At 40.8% G+C, this 16,385-nt stretch overlaps 1 protein-coding gene across 1 annotated transcript; it reads right to left on the bottom strand.

Moving 5' to 3' along the window:
• Positions 1–6,594: 6,594 nt before the first annotated feature.
• LOC141907165 (uncharacterized) lies at positions 6,595–7,632 on the bottom strand. Its single transcript, XM_074796738.1, has one exon. The coding sequence runs from the start codon at positions 7,630–7,632 to the stop codon at positions 6,595–6,597; it is 1,038 nt and encodes a 345-aa protein (XP_074652839.1).
• Between the last annotated feature and the right edge of the window lie 8,753 nt (positions 7,633–16,385).

The following is a 16,385-nucleotide window of genomic DNA, read 5'->3' as shown; positions in this document are numbered from 1 at the left end:
CTTCATCAGTCTGTTATTCATGAATTATGAAATGATTGTAAGATTCAAAACCATGGAATTTCTCTTGTCATCTGCAAATTTGCTTTGACAATCGGCTTAAACTCGGAGGATTTGACAAATTTCGGCGAATCCTGGAAAATTCCGGAACACAACACGAGTCTCGTCGTCACAATTTCACTCAGGGAGTAGATAGCGTTATAGCGCGGTAAACTGGGAACAATTGTAAACTGTGTAAATTGTGTGCCTCCTGCAAACGAGTTAACGACTTATAAACCAGACTTCGTAGCAAGAAAAACAGGACCCAACATTTTCCTTCACCGAGAACCTTAGTGTCTGTGATGTACCTCAGATGGGTACATAGTAAACATCATGTTATACAGTGTGTCCTGAACAATTATTGTTCAACTGAAGATCCCGGCTCTTGTCAAGGAAATGAGGTCCTCCATCAATCGATCAAAAGTTGAGCTCAGATCGCTATTCCAAAATCTTCTATATCCTATAATATAGTAAAAATAAGGAATTCGAGAGTTTAGTTCTATAGTGTCTGACGTACCTCAGATCATTGATGTACACCGGATCGTAGAGGGACGTAGTCTTGGGTGAACATTTTCCCCGACTCGAGAGTTTTTTTCCGACCTATACATGTTCTATTCGCATGTTTCTGCGTAAAACAGAACTGCCGCCGGAAATTGTAACGATGTCACAGTGTAACTGACTGATTTAAATAATGGATGTTGAAGTAAAGAGAGTGGAGTTTCCGGTGTGATGGATACTGCGCGTGTATCGTAGTTAGTTAAAATACGGAAATCATTGAGATTCGGGTTTTTTTTCCACCGCAGATAAAAACACTAGTATTAAAGTACAGCTTGCCTATACTGCACGTATTCCTACTGATATATCTATAAATGAAGACTGTAGGGTCGTATATAACTAGTGACCCCCCCCCCCACGGAAGTTTTAAAAAAATGCCCTTTTTGTGAATTATTGTTAGATCCAATAAAACTGCCCTCGACGAATAAAAACCCATAGTAGATTTGTAGAAACAGTTTATTTCCTGAAGAAAAAGAATTCAAATGCTAGGCTGCTGTATGAATGTTTTGGTGCACCTCGTACTTGATTCTGATGCTTGAAATTCGTCCAGTCCTGGAAGTGGCTGGTTTGCGGTGCGGTATAACACTGACACTCGGTAAATGTTTCGATGTCATCAGGTTGTTCGAATCCCTCCCATCACTGGTGAATTTCTCTGTTGGTCGCGATGGCCATCAGGCTTCCAACCGTAGTCAATCCTTTCCGATTCGCGCGGGGTCCGGATGCGGTCCGGATGCAATCGGTTTTCTCGCTTCACTCGAGGAAATCCCGATGACATCGGGTTCGACAAGGTCCAATGAATATTCTCCTAGTTCGTTCTTATTCTCTGTGGCCAATCTTGCTGTTTGTCGCGATGTCAATCGGGCTTCATCTCTCTCAGAGGGTGCAAGTCTCTATCTCAAACACTTTCGAGCGTGCCCACGCATCAAACCTCACTATACGACCACGACTACGACTATATCGATTTATATTTTACTACATTTTAAAGATCTAAAATGTTTTTCTAAATCAGAATAATTTCTCGTTCACCAAACTATATCGGTATATACTATTTTTAATGTAAAATAACTCTCATTTCATGCGTAAACTACTAGAATTAAAGAGTTACCGGACAGTCTGGTGTGCTTTGGTTATCTCTGTTTGACTGGTACTGTGGTCAGTTTGAAATCCCCTGTAGATTCTCACGTACACCGTAGTCTATCCCCGGAGAGAGGAATGGTCACGACAAGCGGATTAAACGACTGTACGGTAACACATTCTTACGCTGTTCGTTCTAATCATGGTAAGAAGGTGATAAGAGGATACAGTTTTGGTCACATCTGAAATGCGATGGATTATTAAGCCGTTTGTCAATATACAGTTTACCGTATATAGTCGAATCTATAGACATCGATCGTTCTTATATATAATAATCAATTCTTTACTATTCAGGAATAGTTTATATGTAAAAAGACATCGATGTAATCAATGCTGATGCGTGAATGATAATAGTTAAAGTTGTTTCAAATTGAACTTTGCATTTTCCCGGAATGAATGTACAAGTCAAAAGCTCGTACTTTTTTCTAATGAAATCAAGTTAAACTACCCATCTTCACGTGTGCTGATTCAAAACCAGGTGAACATGATAATAATGATAATGTTTATAATTTACCTGACCATTATGATTATAACTAACACGACTCCAACACAACTCTCCTGATGAAGCTCACTGCACTAGAAGCGAAAGCTTGTGGCTTTTTTATATATATTTTTATATATGCTACGTAATACATATATTGATGATGGTGATTTTTTATTGCGCACCATCCGATGATTTGGTGATGAAATAGATAGGTTTACATCTCTACATTTAGCTACTGATAATTTCCGGAGTATCTGGTTCTATCGTACCCGAGATTAGTTTTGACTGGTGTCGTCTGGTAAATTGATTGCCGGTGAGAGTTGTGTTTGTCCCCCTCTCACTCTCTCTCTATCTATTCCCCTCTGGCTCTGTCTCGTTTGATAATTAACCGCTATGTATCGCGCTTATGTGTGATGATTCAGTCACCTGTCAACGTCTCGGCTTTTACGAACTTTGTAACTTTCCCATCAAAATTTAATGTTGGAATTTCAAAACCCGTCATCGCCTGGGCTTTCTGCAATTAACTGATATCTATCTCAGTGTAGAGTTAACAAATAAAAATCCACAGTTAGGTTTGTAAAACAGTATATTTTCTTCATAGTTTCGAAGTTTTAACTAAGCCCCAGCCCATCGTCATCAGAATTCATTATTGTGTTTTTGTTGGGCTTAGTTAAAGCTTCGAATCTGTCAAGAAACTATACTGTTTTACAGACCTAACTCTGGGTTTTTATTTGTTAGCCTCGGCTTTCGTGAATTAGCTTTACAATCAAGATATAAAACTGGAATTTCACATATTCCAAAACTCACAGGCTATTTCACTTTATTTAGTATTCCATTTTAACAAAATATAGCAAGAATCCGAGATTCGAGACTCGATCCAGGAACCTCTGGCGTCGAAGCCAGCGCTCTAACCACTACGCCAACGAATTGTAGCTTCTACCATGTTCGAAAATTTGCGTTATATTGTACGGGACTAGTGGTCGATGTGTTGCCCGTGACTCGTTGAAGGGTTGGTGATATCTCCAGGGACGAAAAGTTACCAACATTATAGCCTACTCTAACACTAAACCATCATCTTATTCGAGTCATTGAGGTAACTTGTCCTTGAAAGAAGCTTAGTGACTGGTCGCATCTTCCCAACCCCCAATCATTCACTGATTACGCGAAATTCTTCTTGATGATGAAAAATCCATCCTGTACCTGTGCAGAATACAGTTCGAGGCATTGAAATAGTCGGGGTTATTCCGGTAACCTCGAATCAATTATTAGTTGATATCAGATATCATTGACATTCTCATATTTCATTATCATCTACAGATACTAATTAATACGACGACACAAAACTTAATAATATCTTAATTACCAATCTTCACCCTATATATTAATTATCAATCATTATGAAGGGAATTCCACGTGTGTCGGTAATCGATATTACCTTATTACGATATTGTTTATTCGACGACTGCGCGTACATTTTTAAAACGCCAATCATTACCGGAATATTTTTTTATTTACGAATGGGGAAAGAGAGAGCGAGCGAGGAGAAAGATTTACGATATGGTACGTGATTGCATGAGAAAATCGAATCGAGTCTGACTGTTTAATGACTGATTGATGACTAGTACTATATACTAGTCTCTCTCTCTATCGGTCGATTACTCTGGGTCTCTCTCTCTCAATCGACACTGATTGAACGAAATGATTGGTCAAATTTATTAAACATTGATGAATTCGATCCCGATATACCTGACCAGAATCAGTTCCATATGTCGTCATCGACTGCCTGCTCAATATGACTCTTATCAGCGGGCTGCTCCATAGCTCTTGGTCACTCATCAGCGGGCTGCTCCATAGCTCTTGGTCGCTCGTCTTATCGGTGGGCTGCTCCATAGCTCTTGGTCACTCATCAGTGGGCTGCTCCATAGCTCTTGGTCGCTCATCTTATCGGTGGGCTGCTCCATGGCTCTTGGTCACTCATCAGCGGGCTGCTCCATAGCTCTTGGTCGCTCATCTTATCGGTGGGCTGCTCCATAGCTCTTGGTCACTCATCAGCGGGCTGCTCCACAGCTCTTGGTCGCTCATCTTATCGGTGGGCTGCTCCATGGCTCTTGGTCACTCATCTTATCGGCGAACTGCTTCATGGCTCTCTGCCATCTTATCGGCGGGCTGCACCACGGCTCTCATCAGCCGCCGGCCTGCCACATCTCGGCCGGTCTCATCATCTCTGTTGAAATCCTTTTCGCAATTTTCTCAATTACTTAACGGATTAATTTTGATCCGCTGTGATAAATGCTTCGGGTTCTGATTAACTACTATTGCATTGCGCAAATTTTGTAGTTGACGAGAGATCAAATTTCGTGATTATCTTAATTAATCGCGTTCGATATATAAAAGACACGCGGTACTTTGTCGGGTCGTTATTCTAATGAAATTTCCCGATGAATACGAGCTTTATTTAAGTTTATTTCTATCAGAATTATTGTATTTTGCAAATGGATTTTTTTTGTTCGGTCTCGACTTACAAAAACTCGAAACTGTACAGCGGAAATAACTGTTATTTTCGTTGGGATTGAGGAAGTGAACAAGACGTGCCTCGCCCACCACTTAATTAGATCTTATTTCTCTCCCTCTCCCCAACTCCCTCCCCTCTCCCCAACTCCCGCTCCCTCTTCCTTTCCCGACTCCCTCTCCCCAACTCCCTCCCCTCTCCCCAACTCCCTCCCCTCTCCTCAACTCCCTCCCCTCTCCCCAACTCCCGCTCCCTCTTCCTTTCCCCAACTTCCTCTCCCCAACTCCCTCCCCTCTCCCCAACTCCCGCGCCCTCTTCCTTTCCCCAACTTCCTCTCCCCAACTCCCTCCCCTCTCCCCAACTCCCTCCCCTCTCTCTCTACGTCTCCCCGACTCCCTCTCCCCAACTCCCTCCCCTCTCTCTCTACGTCTCCCCGACTCTCTCTCCCCAACTCCCTCCCCTCTCCCCAACTCCCTCCCCTCTCTCTCTACGTCTCCCCAACTCCCTCCCCTCTCCCCAACTCCCTCCCCTCTCTCTCTACGTCTCCCCGACTCCATCTCCCCAACTCCCTCCCCTCTCCCCAACTTCCTCTCCTCTCCCAACTCCCGCTCCCTCTCTCTCTACGTCTCCCCGACTACCTCTCCCCAACTCCCTCCCCTCTCTCTCTACCTCTCCCCTCTCTCCCCAACTCCCTCCCCTCTCCCCAACTCCCTCCCCTCTCTCCAACTCCCTCCCCTCTCCCCAACTCCCTCCCCTCTCTCTCTACCTCCCCTTCTGATTTCTAAGATCAGTGAATATTTATTTAGTTACTCGAGTTTTTTTTACCCGCAATCCATCACTTTTCATGTCACATTCGGATGCAATATTTATTTGTAATCTTGATTCTCGGCGCATTCTTCGATCGTGCGCATGGTGTGTGCGGTAAGCTGTTCCGTACCTTGTATCCGGTACTGCTGGGGATGGGGGGGGGGGTTAACAGCAGTAGAATTTACCCCGTCTCTTTGCTAATTGTTTTCATTCGCCGTCGTCGCGTAGTATATCGCAAACTATCCCCGAAACTCCTTACGCGAAATGAAATCGAATCCGGCGCCCGCGGATTTCGTGATAAATTCACAAATCACTTTTCGACTCAATTTCCGATATTAAATTCGATATTTCTGTCGTAAAGGATTCAACCGAATTCCATTGAACTCGTCAACAATGCGCGCAGAATTCCTCTTAATGCCACCATAATAAACAGAACATTTTCTCCATTTTCGTTCGCCGTTTACCAGGAATTCAATTGCGGGGATTTGTTTCCTCTTAGTTGCTTTAAGCTTTGTTGAATTCGCAGCGCGCCGTCGGAAAAGATTCCACGGGAATGAAATTCCCTTCCTCTAAAAGCTTTAATCAGCATTCCGAACGAAAAACATACGGCTTTTCGGGCAAATCGCTTACTGCTACACGTCGCGTGTATCGACGAATCGGGCTATTTTACTCCTGTTCATTATTGTCTTTTTCTTTAATGCGAGACAAAACGGAAAATTGTCGTATTTCAATCTAAACGATCCGGAGATACAAGAAAATAGTGCGACTTTTATTTATATCCGAATCGCAACTGTCGCAATACAGTAATACAAGAACATATTATTACAACATGTAATATGAAAATGAAAAGTTTTTTGTTTCTTCGAAAGGGCAGAAAATATAGATCATTTCGAACTATGTTCGCTTGATGTGAAATTGATTACATGTATTTCACTTTCAAGATGCTGCTGTGCGTATGCGAAAGAAAAAAAGGGAGATGAAAACCGCTGGCGCGATATTGGATTGCCGATATTATTTTACGTACAGATATTGACGATTAATTTGCTTGGTGTTTCGTTTATTGAAGTTTTCATATAAACGATTTATTTCCATAATAAATATATCTGAACACTTGTCCGAGTGTGCTGTCTAGGGTCTGAACAGTCTCCGGGGTGTGGTCTTTGTCGTAGAATCGATACCACAGATGTAGACAATAATTTCGACTCCAGTCGAATCGCGAACCGATATCGTAAATCAGTCCGGTCGACCAGCAGTTCGGCTGGTTGATCGAGGTCGGTTCGACGTGCACGAGTTCCGGGTAGAATGTCGCTAGGCGGTACGGTAGTCGTACGGAATGCCACGACCAATCGCTACCGTTAAAATCTCTGTACGACTCGTACATGATTCTCACGAACGTCGCGTTCGGTTTAGCGACGATCACTCCGTTACCGAGTCCGTCTTCGTATTCCATTCCCATACTGGTGTCGTAACGTCTTAACGGATCGAACGATTTTAAAACGATCACGTCCAAATCCGTGTAAATGCCGCCGTATTCTAGAACGGCTTCTAGGCGTACGACGTCCGAGCCGTGTTCCGGTGCCGTAATTTCTCGTCCGAATATCTGCGATGGCGCGTCGCGGTACATCGTTTTGATTACGGGAATATCCTTGATCGTGCGTTTCCACCACAAACCTTCCGGTAGTTTATGATACCAGAAATAAATCGTGTCCGGTTTATTGATTCTGTAAGCGCTCAACACGCTCATGTAATGATGAAATCTGAAGTATAATTTAGTCGGGTGAAACCACGCGTAGTGCATCACGTTGGGCACTACGAAATCTTCGGAAGGTTCTGGTCCTAATTCCGGACGAAATTGGGGTTTGAACGACTCGGGTTTATCGTACCGCTGTGCGAAATAATTGTAAGTTAAAGATGACGGTTCTCGTACGGCCGCGAACTGGTCGTTCAGTCGGCGGTATAATACCCGTCTATCGACCGCTGGACCTGCAGGTGATCGGGCGTTCAGTAAAAAGTCGAACCTCCACGAAATGATCGAAATAGCGATGAAAACTAAAACGTTTAAAACTATGAGAAACCTGACGAGTTTCATACCTCGAAGTCGAAACATTAGGAAAATAATTTGAAAACTATTTGAAACGCTCGTATTTAGTGTTGTCGAAGTGAAAAGGTTAATATATACCACGCCAGGTCTCCAGCACCCCTATCTCTTTAAGGGTACATAGAGGTTCCCTGTTGACGGGATTGAGACCGATCTGCACTGTCACAGTCAGTACGTTCTTCATTAAGTACTCGGTTGTGTTATTCAGTCCCATCCTGAAACACCGCTCGCTTCATGCGTGACTTTTTATTTGGCGTGTTATGGAATTTCCGTATTTCGTCGTAATAATCGATGACTCAGTAATTAATCTTTTCTCGACAAAACGAATTCCTAGTTGAAATGCCATCGTTATTAGACAAATAAAACTCGATATACCCAACGCGTCCAATCCCTACACGCGCGCCACTCGCTGAATAGTTCATCCTTCGTTGTCGAATTTCTTTGTTTCTAAGCTACGAAAAAATGTCCATGTTTACCTTCACTTACTTCAGCAAACATAAAGTCAATAGTTGTTCGGCATTGAAGAAAAGTTCGCGGTAAAATGTGAGTCCAACCGTTTCCAATTTCTCATCTTTTACGAATTATGCTTTCTTCGTAATTTTCCTAACAACTGATTCCATGGCGATACCCGCCATTTCATTCAAAGACACCCGTTTATCACAGTTACTGTGAATGATAAAATAGTCTTTACTTCATCCAGTCCTTGAAGTGGCTCTATATACGTCGCTCTACGATCCTAGTCTACCCGACCAACAACCAGACACTTCATTCGAATGTGCGTGACTATTGCCGGTGACATCCGACACGAAGGTTCTTGTTGATGTATCTATATGTTCTACTGTTTCAGTTATACCGTTTTTTTTCCCAAGATGTCGTCGCTATGAACAGATGTATATAGACGGCTTTATGGACGACAACGAGACAATTCTATATATATATAAGTTCATTCCAGACACAGCTGTCGCAATATAGAAAATCATCACCCGAAGAAATTTCCTTTAGTCGACTTTTCGAGTTTATCCTAGTAGTCATCTTCTTAAGGAATATTGCAGATAAGCCCAAACTCTTAGACGTGGACAATTTAGATAATAACATTTAAAACTACTGGATGCGAATCTAAAACATAAAGAACAGAATGTATTTGTTAAGCATCAAAAAGACGCGATATTTCGGCTTCTCTTTGGACCATCGCCTGGTAATATATTCATAGACTTTCATGAATTTGTATATTGTGGGTTTTTTCTATTTCCCAAGTCTGAGTGAACGATATTCTATACTGAAATGTATATGTCAAGAATGCTTTCAAAAACCGATATATCAGAAAATGTTCGAAAGTTAAGAAATGAGGAAAGAAACCCGGACTAATTAGTGAGGAACAAAAATATTGCGACGAAATGTGATTAGTTAGTAATTAGTACTTAGAGCAGCTGTGCGGGGTGAGAGTAATCAGCACCGGTAGCGAACCCTACGGAGTTAACGAAACTCGACGCAATCGTTCAGTGATTACTACCGAGACCGTAGCAGGTATTTAAAGTCAATTATAATTGATCCAGTGATGAGTGTATGTGACAGGTCGTGGTGCTCTTGTCTGCGTTATTTATCACCTAGAATCTTCTATAAACGCTTCTATATTTTAGTCGATGAACATCGTGTACTATCTAAACGGCCGCTAGACGCCACCTTATACCCAAACGTTTTTTTTTTTTCATTTATAGTACCAACTAGGAAGAAAATCCCATTTAGCAGTGAACGAAATAGATTGTTATTTTATCTGTGCCCGTATGGATAACGCGCGGGTCCTACCGCAAAATCTGGATCATACTACACGTGATCACGATTGGTAGAACACTATATCTGTGTTGACGCGATGAGGAGAGAATCCCACAATGATAATAAAAAGTCCGAAAATGAAACTTCGAATAATCATTATTCCTGAAGATGACTATTAGGATATAGTCGAAACGTTGAAATAAACTACTATCTCGAAGTTTCATTTTCGGACTTTTTATTATCATTGTGGGATTCTCTCCTCATACTACACGTGGTCTCCAACCTGGGGGAACTCGGGTCTGGTTGTTAACGCTGTAAGAAGTAAAAAGAAAATGAATTTTTTTTTAGTAAAGAACGCTAAGAGCAGTAGAAGTTGTTGTCGTCTATCTGACTGTCAATCGAATACTCCACCACCTGAGACACAGCGACTGCACGCAATTTTCTGTAAATGTATAAAGCACTATATTGCGGCGTTACGTATCTACTGATGAATGTTTTCGGGATTTATTGAAGGCTACGTTTTTTTTTTTGTTCAACTGACGCCGATGCACCAGTTCACGCAGATACCTATAAAGATATCCTACAGCGACCACTGAGTTAAATTATTGTCTTGTCACCATTATTAATGATATACGTAGATACTGACAATTTGGGTTACTGAAAGCAAAGTTAATATCTTTACAGATCAATAAATCTAGATTAAATCTGAATGCGAATTCCTGTCTGGGTTCTGAATCCTAACGAAAATACAGCTGCATTCTGTTTATGTGTAGACGACGAACTTTTTTCGTGATCGATCGCGATCGAGTTGCGCCATCGAGAGAGACCTTTTTGGAACGCGTCGAAAGAACGCGTTCCACCAAAAAATAAAGAGGCTCCGAGGAGAAAATGCCAGAACGTCGCCGGATGAAACTGATCTAACGTTTCAGTCGCGTGTCGACATTCTCGTTGATAACAACAAAAAAAAATGGGAAACTAATCGGATCGTCGTAACATCAGTCGTCAGTATGGAATCCGCGATTCACTAAAAGGCTAAAAACATAAATGAAAAAGGAATACGAGATCCGCGCAAAACAGCATCAGTCGTCCGTTAGTTGAAACGAGCATTATGTTGATAAAACTTAACCAAACGATGACCTAGGCCATCGACTTTAACATCGTGATTACACTGAGTAAATTGAATGTGGGACATAAATTGGCAAAAATAGAACTGGAACAAAAATACGAATCGGGACCCAAAAATATATAAAGACAACTTCAATAATGAGACTTAATTGAATCGACTGTATTCACTGTCCGGGTTCACCATGAACCCTTAGTGTCTGCTGGGTAGGCCTACACTAGGATCGTAGAACGACAGAGATCACTGTGGAAACAACCACTGCCAGGACTGGGTGAATATTATCCGGAGGAATAAAATATACGCAAAAAGTACGGCTACGATTAATATCCATGTTTTATAGTGGCCCTCTCGATGACTAGCACCACCGCCGCGCATCCAACCTTCCTATATACTAGGGCATGTAATTGGTTTGTGTGTTATTCGATTAGCTGGTGCATAAAGCGACTCTTTCATACGGGCATATGAGCCAATTTAGATATTCTTTTGTGTTGAATATATCCCCGGAGAGAAATTACTCGCTACTGATTACCAGTTACTCATCTTCGACTCTTTCATGAAAGCCGCGCCTCGGCGCTGAAATATAATGTGTTTAAAGGTACATATATAGGAGGCTCATATGAGGAAAGGGATGCAGAATGATGTAAAACCTTCCGCTTGTATTCACCAGGAAACATATTTTCGATTATCGCTATCACTTCCCCTGGATGACTGACTGGCGTTGCGTACTACGCGTCTCATACTACCGCGAGATGGAACGGGTTTCCCCGGACGAGCGCTACTGTGGCAGCTGAAGATCCGCCAGGGTCGCTGCACTAATAGTGAGTGATGGACAGCTCTGTCGTTCATAACACTGTTTAACGATACACAGTTGTTAAATCAAAGTTAGTAAAGTCCGTGGCATTCAACGATGCAGTTTCATCCGTATTCAAATTCAAATCCAACCAACTCTCCTCGGAAATAAATATGTCAGCAAAATCCATTTTAAACACCTCCAGTTAAACGTTGATTATGAACTACCAGTTATCAATGTTTTGGACAGCTTGGTTAAAGAGAGGTCTGTCGATTTGGAGCCGTCCGTCCAAAAGCATGTTTTTTAGTTCTTTTTTCACAGAAATCCGATTTTTCCTGTCAGTATTCAGTTTTAGCAGTGGCATCGTGTAGAGCATCTTTTTTGTTAGGAAGGAAAATAATATTTTAGTTTCTGAAAATGGTACCTGAAGCGCCCAGATATTGCACCAACCCAAGTGACTCAAAAACGTTGAAATTCGCCTTCAACAAGACATATTTTGATAATTTCAGTCTTTCGAGTTACGTATTTGCCACTTTCATCTTTGAAATATTGTTCAACGTTAAACAGCAACTACAAACACGGAACTGGCACCTGATATCGGTATTACCCCGAGGACCTTTAAGTAAATCCAATCTACACGAATATAAGTTTTACAGGTTGACGTTTATAGTTGAATATCAATAATGACATTTCAAAGCTCAACTAGAAATGTGCGTTGTGTTGGATACAAGAAATAAACCAGACTCCAGACTCTTTTCTTATTACTGTGTACACAGTCACTGCCCCTGAGGGTCCCAATTAGTGTAATTGACTGGTAACTGGGAGTTTCTAGGCTATTTTTTTTTACCTCTTCATAGCGAATCATATGTATATAAAAGATCTAATGTGAAAGATATATGGATCATATTTCTCTAATATCAAAATGTAACGATTATTATTATTAGCGCGCAATATTCTCAAATGGCTGTAAAAACTGCAATTATACTTTAGACTCTTCGGGGAATTCTTGATTCAAAGATCGTATTTAGAATTTGTTTACGCATTTCTCTCAACGGTTTAAAAGCGAAATATTTCATGTAACGCATTTAGAGATGGGTGGTTTCAAAATGAAACTATCGTCGACAAGTTGAATTGTTTCCGTTTAGCTGATATTTCGCATTTACCAAATGTCTAGAATATTGTACAGGTTTATTTCATAAGAACAAGACATGGAATCATCATTTTATACATAGTGAATGTGTGTGCAGAAATATAAAAGAGAAAGTACACAGTCACGGTGACTAATGTCTATTTATTAATTGATGAGACCTGTTTTTCTGGGATATTTTGCTTACTTTTTGGGGTACATACCTCATTTATGTCTTAACAGAATGCCAAAAATCGCGGACAACAACTGAATATCCGATATATTTCCAGTTCTGTACCAATTAGATGGATTGGCAAAAAGACTCCTTAAGTCCAGTTGAATGAGAGAGAAAATCCTCCATTTTGCCAAATTTGTTGGATTTGAACATTGTTACCATGCCTACGCCACCCTGATTTAGTTGTTGAGACCCCACAAGAAAAATAACTTCATTTCGTAGGCATGGTGACAATGTAAAAATTCAAGAAATTTCACAAAATGGAGGATTTTCTCTCTCATTCAACTGGACTTAAGGAGTCTTTTTGCCAATCCATCTAATTGGTACAGAACTGGAAATATATCGGATATTCAGTTGATGTCCGCGATTTTTGGCATTCTGTTAAGACATAAATGAGGTATGTATCCCAAAAAGTAAGCAAAATATCCAAGAAAAAAAACAGGTCTCATCCATTAATAAATCGACATTAACTCAAAGTGAGCGTGTATTTCTCGGTACAAACATGGTGCAGGCCAAAGGGGGTACAGTAAAAGGGGTCTGAAAATCTGATGACATTTTCGGGGTAGACGCTCCCAAAACGTAAAGATCAAGCCGAGTAACAGAATGGCCTTCAACTCTCCCGGTATTATCAAACTGACACATGAGAAATATCTCTGAACTAATCCTGATGGGGAGGGAGGGAGGGAGGGGGAGGGGAGGGCCGCCATTGTCTCTTAAACCGTCATCAAGCGTTGATGGAACCTGTTGTATTGTCATCAGTCTGTCTCTGTTCGTTCATTCTCTTCGCATCAATAAAATTCGTGATTGCTACCTGTGGGAAACATGTCCGCATTTATTCCAGGTTGATTGGTATAAATCAGTTAATCCAAATAATAGATTACTCACCACACATACGAGTAATAGCTACTTACTTCTATTATCAACGTGTATACTACAAGACCACTAGACTGACTTCACCAGCAATAGCCTTAAACATTTCCACAAAATATTTATCAGGGGCCAAATATTTTATAAACATCTTCAAATCGACAGTCACTTTAAGTTTCATCCCTGCTCAGCATGTGTCCGATTATTCATTTGCCTCAACTTAACGTGTGGTATTGTTGTGAATATTTCTAGAACTAAATGGAAGAAACAAGCGACTGCTCGACTAAAGATGGCACAACGGCAGGGATTATGGGGTCATCCGTACTGGGGTATGAATGCTTTCCCAGGCTTACTATCGCCCCCTACGGGCACTACGTGTAATTCACCATTCGGTATCAATTTACAAACATAGACGGACTAAGAGCACCGGGCCGTGGTGATTTGGAAAGAGACCGCAGCAACATCGAATGCGTTAAAAAAGCGGTGACATTTCTTCGGTCCAGGTGTGGACCTAACTGTGGAGCTACAGAGTGTGTTTTGGGCGAGGGGGGTTAACTTAAGTCATATTCAGGAGAAAGGGGAAGTGGTAATTTGAGTAGACACTCAGTCCCCAGATACACAGTTTGAATTCGACTCTAAGCGGGGAGGTGTAAGGGGGTGAGGCGCTGGGGTGTAAAATCTATTAGTCATTGCGGAGATGCAATTGAATCATTTAAATATATTGTAAAACATTTTTACAACTTTGAACTTTGTGGTTGTACAGTGGGCTGTAATTAAACTCGAGTCTAAAACTACTGCGAATTTTCATATGGAAACTTAGATTATTTCAGATGGATTTTTAGTAAACTCTCAGATCGCGAATCGTGTGAGTAGTTATTTCAACAGAGCGTATGAAATGTTCAAATGATTATAGTGTGTTCTGTAGCAGGAGTTTGATGGAAGTATTTTGAAATCGTGGTACCGCGGCTGTAACCCACAATGTGAGAGAAGGAGTTTCTACACAGATTGTCGCGTCAAACTGTTCTGTTCTTGTCATGGACAATTTTACCGCTATCGTCAACACAACTCGTAGAATATACTGGACTACTGTGAAGACACCGGATTATATCATAGCTTTCAAGAGATTTACTGACTTCATAGTCAGATATAACACCATATTCAAATGTATCATCCTGCTTCCGCCGGGAAGTGTGTTTAACTTTCTGACAATAATTTTACTGATAAAATGTCGCAGATATCAGTCAGTTCGTTACACGTTCCCCTATCTCGTAACTCTCGCGTTTTCAGATCAACTTGTCGTCTTGTTTGAGTTACGGCGATTCCCTATCAATTTGAAAATCTTTGTAGTTTATCTAAGATTTTATAGTGAGTGTCGCAGTGGTTATCTGACATTCGCTAAACACAGTAAACTATGTCCATCACTTTACTATTTCTATTACTATTTCTATTATCTGCCCAGACGAGTGTTTCCTGCGTGTATATTTTCAAACCTATTTTATAACCAGGCAATATCTGTATCAAACTACATAGTTATAGTGATCGCTATCGAGAGATTTGTTTCTATTCGTTTTCCTTTCTTTCACATGAAACATTTCACCGCCACTCGGCGTAAAGCTGCTGTAGGTTCCGTCATCTTTTGGGCGTATCTTATGAACTTGGATTCAGCGATCTTGCACAGTCGTGTTAATTTCGTTAAAATTCGTCGTAAATACATGTACAACGAAACATACGACCTTTTTCGGTGTGATCCGTTAATCGCTACAAGCATGACCCAGACGCGAGCAATGACAGCTGGGAAAACAATTTTACAAGATATATTTCCTTCTGTAATGATTGTAATATTATCAGTGTTAACTGCTGCATTACGCAATAAGAGATCTGAGATGAGAGTGAAGAGAACAGATCGTCATCAATCTTCAGCCAGTAAAACTCTTCTCATTGTAGTTATTGTGTATATTTTACTAGTTTTACCGCAAGCTGTAGTTAAAAGCATTCACTATGTAATGACCGCCTTACGCGAAGAGCTTAAGAGAAATTATGGTATAAACATCTATGACCGATCAAGACCTCATTTACGATTCTTTCTCACTTATATATGGCTCTACTTAGCATTGTTCCTGGAAACATTTCGACACTTAGTTTTCTGCGTGAATTTCTTTATCTACATCGGAACATTGAAAGTTTTCCGGAAAGAATTTATTAAACTATTCACTGATTGTTTTCGTCGTAAAATAAAATCTGTAAGAAATTAAAAAAATCTGACGGATAAACGTCTCTTTTAAAGAACCCGGATTAAATTGTGGTCCGTAGATTTTTAATCTATTCCTCGAGGGGTTCCGAATTAAGGGCGCGATATTGCGGGTCTAATATCGGTCATATCGGTATTCATATCGTTAGTGGTTTACGTGTGAACGCGCTCTCTAAATTCGGCACGGGCCAAATTTGGTTCGTGTCTGATCCGCGCCAATTTGGCCCGGGCCAAATCGTGTCCGTTTGATCTTCGTTCATGATGACCGTAGATTTATTTGTAATATTTATATCACCATGACTGTATATATGCAGTATGAATGATATATAATTACAACATAAGTTACAAACATAAGCGTCTGAATGCTTGTAAAGCGGTGTCCCGTACGGATTCGAGCACCCAGAATCTGACTACGTTAATGAAAACTAGATAAACTAATGTCTATTTCAGAAGTCATATTAGGACCAAAAATGACTCTTTGACCAAAATCATTGATTTTTAATCCATTCTTCACTTTATTGAAGGATATCCAATAAGTCTTCATTGAAAGGGGTTCATGAGGGGAAGAAACTCCATGATTTGAAAGTGTAACAATATGTTTAC

This window comes from Tubulanus polymorphus, chromosome 6 (assembly GCF_964204645.1).
Source record: "Tubulanus polymorphus chromosome 6, tnTubPoly1.2, whole genome shotgun sequence".
Lineage (NCBI taxonomy): Eukaryota > Metazoa > Nemertea > Palaeonemertea > Tubulaniformes > Tubulanidae > Tubulanus > Tubulanus polymorphus.
This window is presented reverse-complemented; position numbering and strand designations above follow the sequence as displayed.

Bases quoted from the DNA above. Each gene is read 5' to 3' on its own strand.
- LOC141907165 (XM_074796738.1), bottom strand. From the start codon at position 7,632: ATGTTTCGACTTCGAGGTATGAAACTCGTCAGGTTTCTCATAGTTTTA.